General features: G+C 39.9%; 1 protein-coding gene and 1 long non-coding RNA gene across 2 annotated transcripts; one reads left to right on the top strand and one right to left on the bottom strand.

Annotated features, from left to right (window-relative positions):
- The first annotated feature begins 2,444 nt into the window (after positions 1 to 2,444).
- LOC142494588 (uncharacterized) lies at positions 2,445 to 6,104 on the top strand. The gene is made up of 3 exons (XR_012801550.1): positions 2,445 to 2,546; positions 4,864 to 5,018; positions 6,046 to 6,104. It is a non-coding gene; the product is annotated as an uncharacterized LOC142494588 (long non-coding RNA).
- A 630-nt stretch (positions 6,105 to 6,734) lies between these two features.
- Positions 6,735 to 10,115, bottom strand: LOC142494587 (uncharacterized). The gene is made up of 3 exons (XM_075599036.1): positions 9,743 to 10,115; positions 8,276 to 8,353; positions 6,735 to 7,912 (listed from the first exon to the last, which is right to left on the bottom strand). Exons 1-3 carry the CDS (start codon positions 10,017 to 10,019, stop codon positions 6,915 to 6,917), a joined length of 1,353 nt encoding a protein of 450 aa, XP_075455151.1. The 5' UTR covers positions 10,020 to 10,115; the 3' UTR covers positions 6,735 to 6,914.
- Between the last annotated feature and the right edge of the window lie 4,323 nt (positions 10,116 to 14,438).

The following is a 14,438-nucleotide window of genomic DNA, read 5'->3' as shown; positions in this document are numbered from 1 at the left end:
TGTCACACATGTCACACATACACAGTATATTCATCTTCCTTTACATTACACAATGCTTGTAATGTGACACGCATCTTTAAACGTTCATGTACATCTGTCTTCTCATGTTTACATATACTTTTGGGTCCTCCCTATTTTCATGACGTCACTTATTGGACGCTCAATCACATTGCATGTTTACATTGTAACCGTTGCATTACAAGCACTTCAACCTAACTTATACACACATGTACAGTAATTCATCATTGGGACACCTTGTAAACTCATTCTATACCAACTATCCTCCTTACACAAATGCATGCATATGCACACGACTATTCATTGTTGCCAACATGTCACAATAACATGGATAATTACACATGTTACACAAAACTTTTCCCACGTCAATCTCAGCCTTTTTGTCTCATTACATGACTGACTCTTGCGTTCACAAGTGTTACATGCATTGCACATGCAACTATTTATTTGCAAGCAATCTTTGTACAAAGCTTCACGTCACATCATTGCCAAATATCATCATTCCCTGCAGAATACACACAACAAATACTTAGAACAACAAGTGCACACAGCTTGCCACAGAAGTACTTTATTATGTTAATGTAACACCTTGCATTTTACTATGTCACCTGACATCATCACATACCTATTTAAAGGACGCACATTACCTGCTCATTCACAGCTACTCATTTCAAAATGTTGCGAATGTTTAGGAGACGCAGGAACATTCTTTTCTATGACATGCTTGCTGATCAAGAGAATGATATAGGGCAAGGTAGGGACACACCGAGGGACAGTGACAGTGACGCGGATACGACAGGGACAGGGAGAGGGACAGGCCGAGGGACAGGTAGAGGGACAGGAGATCAGAGGAGAAGACAGAGGAGACAACTTGTGCCTCGTCCGCGTCTGTACAGGGAGAGAACCCTGTTAGATGGGATGAGTGAGGAGGAGATTGTAAGTCGCTATCGTTTGAGTTCAGCAGCAATCTTAGCTCTTTATGAGGAGATAAGGGGGGATTTAGATTTTTTCACAGCCAGAGGTCGTGCAGTCCCTGGGCTTGTTAAAATGCTGTGCTCATTACATTATCTTGCTTCCGCGTCATACCAGACAACTGTGGGCATAGTGGGCGGGGTCTCGCAATCTACATTCTCGCGGGCCTTGACCCAGTTTCTCTATGCACTCAATAGACGCGCTAGGAATTATATTCATTTTCCTACAGAGGCAACAGAGTGGCTGGAAGTCAGGACTGGCTTTTATAATATAGCAGGGATACCATCTGTGCTGGGTGCAATCGATTGCACACATGTTGCTTTGATTGCACCTAGTCAGAGTGAGCATGTGTACCGCAATCGGAAGCACTACCATTCACTCAATGTACAGGTGGTATGTGATGCCACGATGAGGATAATGCATGTGGTACCCAAGTTCCCTGGTTCCAGTCACGATTCCTCTATCCTGAGGAACTCTTCAGTCTTCCATGCGTTCGAAGAGGGACATTTTGAACCTGGTTGGCTGCTGGGTGAGTACATATTTACATGTTCTAACACAAAACACATGTTGATTTAGGAATGTTGGCATTGTACAATTTGATCACTAATGTCAGCTTATGTGTGCTCCATTCATTATAGGTGACTCAGGATACGGAATTAGGCCGTGGCTCTTGACTCCGGTGCTAAACCCTCAAACTGAAGCAGAGGACAGGTACAATGCAGCCCATATATCTACAAGATCTGTTATAGAGAGGACATTTGGCCTACTCAAGACCAGGTTTAGGTGTCTGGACAGAACTGGTGGGGCTCTTCTATACAAGCCTCAAAAAGTGTCTGATATTATCCTTGCCTGTTGCATTTTGCACAATGTTGCACTCAGGCACAATGTACAGTCAGACCTAGCTGAGGCTTTGGTAGACGAGCATCCCACCCATGTAGCTGCTGAAAATGAACAAACAGCCAGTGGTGGCCAGACACGACAGAATCTCATCAATTCATTTTTTTCTTGTAAGTACAAACTCATATGTTCCTAGTACTACTTTTATAGTTTAATTATGTTATATTAACAATAATGTTTCTTTATATAACCTTCTGTTAGGACACAGATGAATATGGGTTGCACACCTTTCTTTTCTCTGCTGTGTGCACAAAGGGATGTGGCACCGGTATGTTATTGTTGCACAGGTTATATAATCCCTCTTCAATTGTACTTTAGTTGTGTGTATGTGAATACAAATTGGGTAACAAAGCAATAATATTTTAGCATTGTGTTATTCCTTATGCTAAGACAAAACACATATTATGCCCATAATCATTCATGCTTCTAGTATGCTTACATACAATGTTATTGGTGCAGTGTAACATGTACATCCATATGATGTGTACACCAGGCTGATTTACATTTTGAATGTCATGAAATATACATGGTGTTGTACATTTAACACCAAATACACACTTTGCTGTGTTGTTTACGGTACTGAAGATGGCATGTCAATGTTTGCAATTTATATATTGTTCCTTTGCATTATAGGTATATCTCCAGTATGACTGATCATGGTATGTATATTTGCTGACATCTCTCATAAGATGTGGCTACCTCAATCTTCCTATAATTATTGGAACTAAAAACCCAACATATTGGTTTAAACACAAATGTTACATATATGTACTTTCTGTATCATGTATATGCATTTAGCTACTCTTGAGCTTTCATGTGCATTGTATTACAAAATGATTACTCACATTTCATCACATTTTATGTAGGTTTCCTTATAATTTCCATTAATGTAATATAGAGGTGGTTGGAGAAAAGGGGATAACTGTACTTATTTGTTTACTTACGGGAGCACATTCATCACTAGCATAGACACACTTTTTAAGACAACTGTTTGTGTCTCTATCAATTGGTGTAGGATCCATGTATAACACCGACAAATGATAACACCAGCTTTATTATGGTAGCTTATATCATCATATTGACTATACTATGTATTTCTAAACGATTAATAAACACAGTAAACTATAGTTAGTTAGGTTAATGAAATATACACAGAAACGTACTTCATAACATGATGGTGATGTCATATTCAGAACATCATGCATTGGAGGGGACCATAACATCTGGCCACTAACATTATTTGCTACAGTCCCAAACCATTTTATCTACATACCCATGTAATAAGAGATTTTAAAAATAAATGGCTACTTGGTTGTAAGTGTCCTTTACATTGGGAGAAGGAGTGGCTCACTGAGTAAAGACACACACTGGCACTGATAGTTTGAAGCAGGGGAGTCTGGTTCAATTCCCGGTGTGGGCTCCTTGTGACCTTGGCCAAGTCACTTTATCTCCCTGTGCCTCATGCGGCAAAAAAACATTTGTACGTTCCACGGGCCAGGGACCTCAGGCTGAAACATGTGTCTGTAAATCGCTGCGTACAACTAGCAGCCCTATACATGAACATGCTCATATTATTATTATTATTGTTACATAGTTTCGACAGTCATACGTTCCATTACATATTAGAATACACAAATGTGTTAGCAGAGTGGGAATGGTTGTTATATATAAAACACACCATGTCATAAAATGTTAGTAGTCATTAAAGAACACTCAATAAAAATTCATGAGGCACTCTTTTGCAACATCATTATGTTAATTAAGTGCTTATGCAATATAGGCATAAGGGTATCACATTTTTAATTGTTTGTTAATAAGCGCTGCAAGCAATATAAAATTAGTTCCATATGTAGTATAGTAGTCGGTGGCTCCTCCTCACAATCATCTCATATAAAGGTAGACTCTTCTGAAATCATACATTGATCCGATTGTATCTTCCCCGACATCTCTGAAATACAGCAAACACATGATGGTCAAAGATGGCACCTTACTAGATATGCATCCGTGACAACGCGTTACGCAGCTCTATATGATTGTGTAGATACACACGTCACTCACTTATATGTTAGAAGTAAAACTGTTCATCAGTATGTAATGTTTCTTTAAATTTGTAGCAGGCATAACTATGTATAAGAAGTGAACGTTGCCTGTATACTGAAAGATGTGCGCGCACATCTTTGTGTGCGCACGCACTTCACGCTTGGCTCCACTAACTGTTAGCGCATGCGCAAAACAAAGCGTACGTTGTGCGTTCAATACATGTTGAAAATACCAGTAAACATAACATCTTTATTTCAAATACAATGAAGACGAAACTACATTCGTTCTAAACGAGTACATCTGTATTCTTTTTAAACAGACGTGTTTGAACAGAAAGCACGGCCGATAACACAATGCGCAAATGCAATACGTGTGACGTCATGTTAAGCCAGCGTGAAACGCACGCTAACACTCCTCCCACTCAATTAACATTCGGCTAACGCCCAGGGTACGCCTACAAACACTGAGCCGCACGCATCACACACTGCAGTTACCGTTACTATAACAAAACATGACAGCCAATAGGCTTTGAGGCGCGCACGTCGCTTGGGGGCGGGACTTACATCACTAATCCTTTTTAAGGACGCCTTGGCCCATGACAAGGGTCCCACGTCATACGTGGTGGACCCGGTTTTCAATGTTGTAGATGTTGCATGATAACAAAACAGGTATGTGTTAGAGTAATGGTAAAATGTTGCTAATATGTTTAAAGGGATAGGAAAGTACGTATATTTATTCCGTCAGCAATGTGTACTACTCTTTCAGGTCCTACTATATTGTATTAGGAAACAATTTGTTTGTGATCGCTACATGTTATGCAGTCTGCAATGTTACGCTGTATCCACGCATTGAAAGTGAAAATGGTGGTTACAAAAAAAAAAAAAATTTAAACGCAGAGTCAACGCATAACGATTGTTATATTTACCATTCTTCTAGAATTAACTCTTCGCCTGGCTGCAACTGGTCGCTCCAGAAATGCAAGCCATTTTCATCCACGCTTAACCCAACCGCTGAATCCAGTATGGCACATATCTCCTCCAGGATGCGCTCATAGGAATCGCCACTGCTTTCTTCAAATAATTGGTCGGGAGGTAGGTTCATTTCTTCCGGTTCCCATTCCAATGCAATTTCAGCTGAAAGGCTTGGTACATAATCATAGTACTTTTGTTCTTGTACAATGTGGGTTTCAGGAATGGAGGCTGCAGATATTGCAGCACGTATCGATTCAAACGGATCAGTAGTAGCGGATACATTGCTATTGCCATTAGGAATAAATATGCCTTTCACGACAATATAAGTGCCGTCTTTCAGGAGAAATTGTTTTTCCGGGGCAATCTTCCAGAAACCATAGGTGTGTTGTAGCTTATCCTGGTCACGTTCAAAAAAGTCATTACTTGATAAAGTGAATCTTATTGAGGAATTAAAATTCCGTGCATGCTTACGGTCTTGGTAATAAGGATATTTTGCTCGAATGAAATCATCGATTTGGCGTGTGCTTGCTTTCTGTCCGCGACTGTTCAAGATGGCTTCACAGATCATGTACTTATACCCTAAAAGGGGATTAATATTGTTAACGAATTCATCAGCCATGTCTGAGTAGCACAAAAGCTGTGTGCAGGTCTGTGTTATTTGCTCATCAAAATGAATGTGCTGAATGGCTAACAAACTCCTGTTTTTCCTTGTCAAGGTCAACAAAACTAACTACTTTGACTCCTTATTTCAAACGCCAATTGGATTTGTTTGTCTAATTGGGTTAACAGTTGTGGTTCGTGATATGGGACTGTGGGAGAAACATTTCTCCTTCTTTTATCTCGTTTGTGAAAAACATCCCTACACTTTGAATGCGTTCACATAGTGTTTTTTTGAAAACTAACAAAGACCAGTGTGTGAAAATATTTCTTAGCCAGGCATATCAGTAAAAACACACCTGCAAAAAGAAATGTTTTTTCCCCGCTTACATTTCTGTGTGTATGTGAAAGTCTGGTTAACTCCCTGTCTGCATGAGTTTAAATACGTGTGTATATATATATATATATATATATATATATATATAAATATATCTCTTATAAAAATATATATATATTTATATATTATATTTAATTTTTTTTTATATTGCAGGAGTACACACAACATTGATGGCATTAAGTATACCTTGTATGAAACCTATTTAAATGGTGAGAATTAAATTGAATTAAGTAATAAACATTTGTTTAAGCACAATACTGTTAGAGTCTCATACTTAGGATATTTCTCAAACATTAGGCCTGTATTATTAAAATAGTGTTTTCACAAGGAAGCATGAAGTGTATTAGTTTGTGTATACCAGTTTATATAGTACTATATATATATATATATATATATATATATATATATATATATATATATACACATATATACATATATATATACACATATATACATATATATATACACATATACATATATATATACACACTCACACACTCACACTCACACTCACTCAGTGTGTGTGTGTGTGTGTGTGTGTGTATATATATTATTATACATTCTGAGATGTTATAGAAACGAACACACAACTGATTAAAGGACAAAATTACAATGGCCAAGCAAGGCAAAGGTAAGTAATAATTTACACATAATCCTGCTGTACACGTACAAGAAAGATGTTTGCACTTACTTAGGTGTTTTAATAATTGCATGTGACTAATATGCATATGCAATTCTTACATCAATTAACACACCCAAATGCAATGTTTTGCTGCAAAGTCAATGGCAGCTTCTCTAAACTTAGCAACTGGCTCCTGGTGGACCATTACTGAACAGACGATTACAACATAAATATTTATAACACAATTAATTATGAGTGTTAACATTTCCAAAACTTCACGTGTACAAGAACATAGTTGAAAGTTTGGAAACAACACAGTCTTCAGCATACATACAATAGTAATTAGATAATCTGAAGTCAACAAAACAAGGCCAAAGACATATTTTCTGAATTATAACATTTATTTTTTTTGTTCCTTTTGCGAGCGAGTAACAGGCCTGCTTGTTGTCTCTTGAATTTTCCTTTTTCTTTTGCCACCAACTTTAGGCACAACAGAGCCACTTTGAGTGGCCTCTGGCACTTCACGGGCAGGGCTTGTGGCCAGTGACTGTTCACCTACGGGGCTTGTGGCCAGTGACTCACCTACAGGGCTTTTGGGCAGTGATTCACCTACAGGGCTTTTGGGCAGCGATTCACCTACAGGGCTTTTGGGCAGCGATTCACCTACAGGGCTTTTGGGCAGCGACTCACCTACAGGGCTTTTGGGCAGCGACTCACCTACAGGGCTTTTGGGTAGTGACTGTTCACGGAGAGGGCTTGTGCCCAGTGACACATGTGAGCAAGTTGGTAGACACTGCACAAGTGATGGTTGGTCTGTTTCATGTGTGTCTTGTTTTGTTTTTGTCGCCTCCTTTGTAGGTGTCTGCTGCTGAATTTGTACAGATGGCAGCGGTAGGATGTCATCAGGAACCTGCACAGCAATGTCTGCTACTTGACCGGTAACATTTGGGCCTGGTGAATGAATATCAGATGAATGTGGTGAAAACTGACCTGCATGAACAGATCCTGGCTGGGAGGTGTTGAATTGTGGTACATTAGTCATTCTCCAGTAATTAGCTTGTGTTTGCTGAACAACTAATGCTTCGAATGAGGTGTTGATTTTTTGCAACTGTTTAGGCACTTCAATGAAGACTCTGTGGAGATGTGCCAATTGTGATACTGTTTCTTCCTGCAGTCCAATCATCCTTTCCAGCACTGTCATCATGTCTGAATGGCGACGATTTTCTGCGTCCACTATTTTTCCCTCTGAAGCTACAATTGCATCGTATGTGGAAGTTGATGGACGATTTGGCGGTACAACAGTTTCTATTGGCACCTCTTCATGGTCACATGATTGTATTTCAGTCTCTTCTGTGGCGTCATCCTCATCATACTCATCATCCTCATCACCATGATGTTCTAAAAAGAAATGTACACATTATTAAATGGCATGTTAATGTATGCTGTGTTACTATGTAATTGTACTGTGTCCTAAGTAACACCTAACATGTTAGCATACGTTTTATAACCTCATTAAAAACTACCTTGACTTACGAATAATGTTTGGACTCAGTATGAAATATGAATGAATGAAAAGTTGCTCTAAACTCAGAAGTCCTACATGATAATTAACATCACTAACACAATACATGTTGCCTTACACTTAATTTTCACTGACACTAAGTAATCCTATTTAAAGAAGATGTGCAAAACAAATAATGCACATGACAACATAACATATAGAAGAGCACATATTATATGGCCAGCAAATGATACACTCACCTTCTAGTAGTGTTGAGCTGGCTGACCCAGGTGAAGACACTTGTTCCATCTCAGGTGACACATGTCCTCCAGGGGCAACTATATATAACAATAACATAAGTTTTACATTTACATGTGTAAATATTGAACAAACACTTATTGTATGTTCTGTATTTATGATTAACTAACAACATCAGTTCCTTAACCGAAAATGTGTGTGAAAGTGAACATAAATAGTTGTAATAACACTGTACATGCCTGTGTACTTAGAATTTTTGAGTTCCCTAACATACAACATACTATGTTTCTGCAGTAATGCGTGAGGATAAATAGATTAAATGAGTACATAAAAATCATATGTTGTGTAGTGATATCAGTATCATAATGTACATAACTATCATGAGATGACCATTCACAATGGTTATCATGAAGGTGGTCATATTGCAAAAAGTGTTGTTTTTGGTAGAGGATATGTGTGGTACATTAATCGAAGATGTGGCACACCTGAATGTGGCTGTGACTCAACAAGACAACACATGCAGTGTGTGATAATGTGTCTTTCATAGTAGTTCAACTATAGATATGAGTGAACTAATGTGTGACGTACGCTTTGATAAGTAATGAGTTGTTGGGGCATTTAGTAGCTAGAGTTAAGCTTTCAAATGAGTGTGATTAACTTCAGTTGTGCTATTCAGGTTGTAAGAAAGGTATTCCCTTCCCCAAAAAGCCTAATCAGCCACACCTTTCAATGACTTGAAACAGGTGCAAATGGTGTGAACTAAGTTGACCGTGAAATGAGGCTGTAATTAGTGTGTGTGCTGAACCCCACCCCCTCTGTTGAAGTGTATGCTGTGATGAGATATTAATTGCAGCTGCTTTAACACAATGGTAGATGAGCTAAGTAGTCATCTGCAGTGTTTAAGTTATGAAAACAATGACATAACATATGATACGTGTGCCTCATTATGCTGTCTGTATATGACATAAAGCAAAAATGGACCTTTTCATAAGCAACTATAGATGTGTTAGTGCCAGTGATGTTTGTAGGCCGTTACATGCAATTTCTTTGATGCATGCTTAAAATAGGCAGTAATGTCATGTTTGTCGGAGTAAAATCAATAAAATACACAATAATATGATACATATTTCTGTTCTGTACCTGTAGCTACTAATAATTTCTCATGAACATGTGTTACACGTGTACTACCCTGTTGTTCCCCATCTTCGCCCACCATCAATTGCTTCCACTGCAGCTATGCATTTTGGGAATTCACATGTAAATGAGCACGCAATGGCACGTGCTATATTAGTTACTGCTTTTAGTAGGACTACTACATATATGTCTATTTTGAGATATATATATACAGAATCAGACATATACATATATAGATGCAGGTATGCTTATATTGTGAAGACAGTATAAAAAGCAGTGTAAATATGCAAAATAACTGTAAGCAACGACACGCCTAGTACAGTAATATTTATCACCTGCTGGAAATTGTGACGGATAAATTCCAATGTCACGGTCACCAGCCAAGCCTTCCACGACGACGGTAAGTAATTTTGGCCGAAGCAGCTCCTCCAATGGAGTCAATATGAGACGTTGTGGTGTGGGCCCACCTCCAGTGCCAGTAGCATGCACGCGTTGGTCTTGTATTTTCTTTTTCAATTTGGACCTAATATCATCAAATCTTTTCCGACAATGATACTTGTCCCTGACACTATTCCCACAGGCATTGACACCAATGACTATTGTGTCCCACATTTCTTTTTTGCTTGCTGCACTTGTCCGCCCTTGAAAAACATATAAAAGATATGAGGTAAATTAATAATAATATAAGCACCAGTTTCCTACACTGCTAGCTGTTCCAAGAGATAGCAAACATGCTGTTTTATGTGTAATATGTGCAGCACATGAGCATTCACTACTAAACCTATACATGTAAGCAAGGTTGCATTCATATTGTATGCAGTTCTGGCAAATTGACCGGCTGTGTTTATTTGTCCTTGTAAGGCATGATAAAAAGCTGTGTTTCCACACTAATGAACATAGAAAGATATTGTGTACCCATATTTGCATATGAACAAAACTCAGATGACCTAGGATCACATGTATTTGAATAATAAATGTAAAGTTACACTTACCTACTAAATGTCCATAGAGACTGTCATAGTGCTCCAGAATGCCAGTGACAAGAGCCCTATTTTCCTGGTCATTGAAGCGAGGATTACGTGGCTTCTCCACACGTTTTTTCCGAGCAGGTTTAGGGTCAGAGCTTGGCTGGTGCTGACTGGACTCTCCTTCTTCCAATGGAAGAGCCTCCAAAAGCTGGCCACCAGCAAGCACGCCACCACCAGACACCCCATCAGCAACTGCGCCACCAGCAGCACTCCCAGCACCAGCACTCCCACTCCTAGCACCAGCACTCCCACTCCTAGCACCAGCACTCACACTCCTAGCACCAGCACTCACACTCCTAGCACCAGCACTCCCAGCACCAGCACTCCCACTCACAGCAACAGCACTCCCACTCCCAGCACCAGCACTCACACTCCCAGCAACAGCACTCCCACTCCCAGCAACAGCACTCCCACTCCCAGCAACAGCACTCCCACTCCCAGCAACAGCACTCCCACTCCCAGCAACAGCACTCCCACTCCCAGCAACACCACTCGGTGCACCAGCAACATCACTCCCCTGAACAGTACGTTCACTCCGACGCGTACTCCCACGAGTAGCACTCCCACTCCCACCAGCATCACTCTTCCCACGCTTTGCGGGCATACTTCCAGCACTCACAAAAAACAGACAAGAAATGTACAGGCAATCACACGACCCACTTCCACATATAAAACAAGACAAAGATGTAAACAAAACAACAAAGGACAAAGCTCACCCAATACACAACAAGTCTCTCAGTCAATATGCAAATCTTCAATCGTCCAGCTCTGTGCGTCTCTCTCTCTCTCTCACTCCCAACAACACAGAGAATGATTAGCAGTACACGTTGCCTTTAAATATGGCGCGCAATCAAAAACATGCTTGTTTCGCCTGATTCAGCAAGATTTGTGATTGTGCAACCTAACAGCACCCCGCCACGCACGCCGATACACCTGTGTGTGATCGGCTCATCATCGTGAGAGTGGGCGGATTTGTTTTCTGGTTGATTTTGAATGTATTCGGCACTTACTGCATACGGAGAGGGAAAAACGCCAATAACATGACTAATCGATAAGCTTGCCGATTTCACATAATCGTCGCTTACTGCATGAGGCCCTAAATGCGGATATGGGGTTTCTCACACACTATCACAATTGTTTGGAATTATCGTGCTTGCCTCTCTTATCCACCCCCCCCCCCCCCCCCAGCATCCCCTTCCCCCTCTATGCTGTTCCTTGTCACTGTTTTATTACCATATCTTATCTACAGTACATCTCTGTATCTCTGTTTTTTTTTTCCCCTGCTCACCCAAACACTGTTTTAGCTATATATTCCTTTATTAATCAGTATTGGCGACCTGACGAAGTGAGGAGAACTCTCGAAAGCTTGTTCTATGACATACATTGTTAGTCCAAATAAAAAAGGTATCACCTAATACTGAAGATCTTTTATTTATATATATATATATATATGTATGTGTGTGTGTGTGTGTGTGTGTGTGTGTGTGTGTGCAAAAGTACCAAGCACTATACTGTAATTGTGAAGTGCTTTGAGTCCCATTGGGAGAAAAGTGCTATATGAAATAAAGATATTATTATTATGTATCTTAACCAGAAAGTAATACATTGAGAGTTACCTCTCGTTTTCAAGTATATCCTGGGCATATATCTATGTCTGTCTATACGTTGTCTATGTCTATGTATGTATGCATATCTATGTGTATGTATGTCTATCTGTATCGCTGTGATTTCAAGTTTCAGAGACGCTTAGGGGCATATGTATACAGGCAAAAGTGTGCATTTCTGGGGGAATTCAAACTTCACCAGATGTACTGTAAAGATGAATCATTGCTATTGATTTCACCAGGACATCTTTCTGCCATACATATGGTGCAGATCTGTTTGCAACAGAAATGCACCCCTTTTGCCTTGATACATACACCCTTTTGTTATTGCAAATATCCCCCCTTGGTGCACTACTTAGATATGTAGTTGTTGGCAGAAGTCCAAATAGCCCTAAGTAGTAGTGGCACTGTGGTTATTTCCAATATATCCCTGTCTTTTAGAAGTATTGGAGAAATATCTATTTTTACTTTGTTTTAGAAATGTTTATACAATATTATGTGATCTAAAAATAGAAAGGGGGGAGGGGTAGTCAAATGCATACCGTTTTAGTTGCAAACCAAGTGGGAATGGCATGTACAAATAACAGAGGAAACCTAAGAGATTACAGGAAAGGAGACTTTACCAGCAGCAGTGGGCAGTAAAAGTGGAATGCATGTCCCATGGAGACTATGATGGCACGTTCATATCTTTATGAAAAGTTAGACAAGTATATTTTTAGGAAGGAAAGGTATACAGGGATGTTACCTTAGGATACATCATTGGCAACAGTTTCACAGTTTTTTTTCTTCTTCTTTACTTTGGATAAATATAACTCCCTACCCAAATTAGTTGGAAATCCCTCATATAAATCTGACAAAATACATATAGAACGCAAATACACCATCACATATGCAGACTGGCAGCAGCTGGCAGTGTTGAACTGGGGCGTGAGGGGCCCACAGGTAAATCATATTTGTAGTTAATTATTCTCTCACACAATCTATACACACACATACACACTACCTTCCCAGCATGTTGCTCCCGGCAGCACGGACTCTATACACACAAAAAGTGTGCGGCACGTGCATTCGCACAGGCGCGCGCGCGGCCGCACACAGTATATTACGAGCCTAAGGGAGGATTTGTTTCTATAAAGTACACCCACTTTGGCATAGGTTTTGGATGTCAGGGTATCAATGTGCAACTCAAATGTTAAATGGGAGTCAAACCATATGCCCAGATATTTAAAACTAGTGACAGGGGCTAGAGTGGTGTTAGAGTTGGTTCTGATCTGTAGTTCCACTCATTGGTAGCTTTATATAAAGATTTATTATTTTCTAGCCCAATATATCTTTTAGTAGCATCTGTCCTTCCACAGTGATGGGAGCAGTTGCTAATCGTGATTGATGCCATATGGTCACCTACAATTTGGGTATTTACACCGCACCAATAAGGTGGTTATATACGGAGTGCAGTAAGTAGGGTACTTGGGGAGTTGCCTGGGTTTGAACCCTCCTTTTTCACATATTTGATATATGTTATTCCTACATGCCCCAGCTTCACACAATTTATTTGTACGGTAATTAAGTTGAGCGGTTTTTCCACTTGATGTGCATTCATAAAATTTTACCCTGAATTATGGGGGTACAGAAAAAAAAGAAAAAGGGGAGGGGGATGCAGAATGAATACAATGTACAATCCAATAGAGCAACAGTCGAAGACAAATATACATTGTTTTTTTTTTTTAAGTATGTCTCTGCTTTATTCCTCAACCACTGTATGTCTCTGTGACAGGGTAAATAAAAGCCACCAGCTATATGCCTGGCAGTCCTATGTCTAGTCTGCAGTGCAGTACTGACTAGGTTAACTTCAGCTGGGAACCTCAGGACAATTAGTTGGATCCCAGCTGCCTAATCAAGGTGTGTTAAAACCCCAGGCTGTAGACACATGGTGCAGGCTGTTGAGGAGAGAGGAGTAAGCTACTGAAGAGATTACTGATACAAGGTCTGTTAGCAAAGTACATGAATATGAACTGTCTGTCTCCTGCATAGAAAAGGGTAGCTGCCTTATTTTTACACTGTCTGCTAAAGAGAAACTGTTTTGTCTTGTCTGCTGAAGAAAAAAACATTTTTCTTTTGTTTGCTGATGAAAAGCTATTTTTGTTTTTGTGTGTTGTATATCTTTTAAGGCTAAATAAATAAGCCTTGTCAAGAAACCCGCGTGTGTAGTTGCATGTACCCTGCAACAGTCTCATATACGTTCTTTACATGTGAAGAGAAATCTGAAATATCTTTGACTTGCTAAAAAAAAACCATGACCTGGGTGCAGCGGCGGATTTTAAGATCCGCCACCCCTTGGCACTTTTACATGTGGCGTGCCGCCCCCTTGCTGCCGCCCTCCTTCTCCTTCCGTATTGCCG

The sequence above is a fragment of the Ascaphus truei genome, chromosome 5 (genome assembly GCF_040206685.1).
Source record: "Ascaphus truei isolate aAscTru1 chromosome 5, aAscTru1.hap1, whole genome shotgun sequence".
NCBI lineage: Eukaryota > Metazoa > Chordata > Amphibia > Anura > Ascaphidae > Ascaphus > Ascaphus truei.
This window is presented reverse-complemented; position numbering and strand designations above follow the sequence as displayed.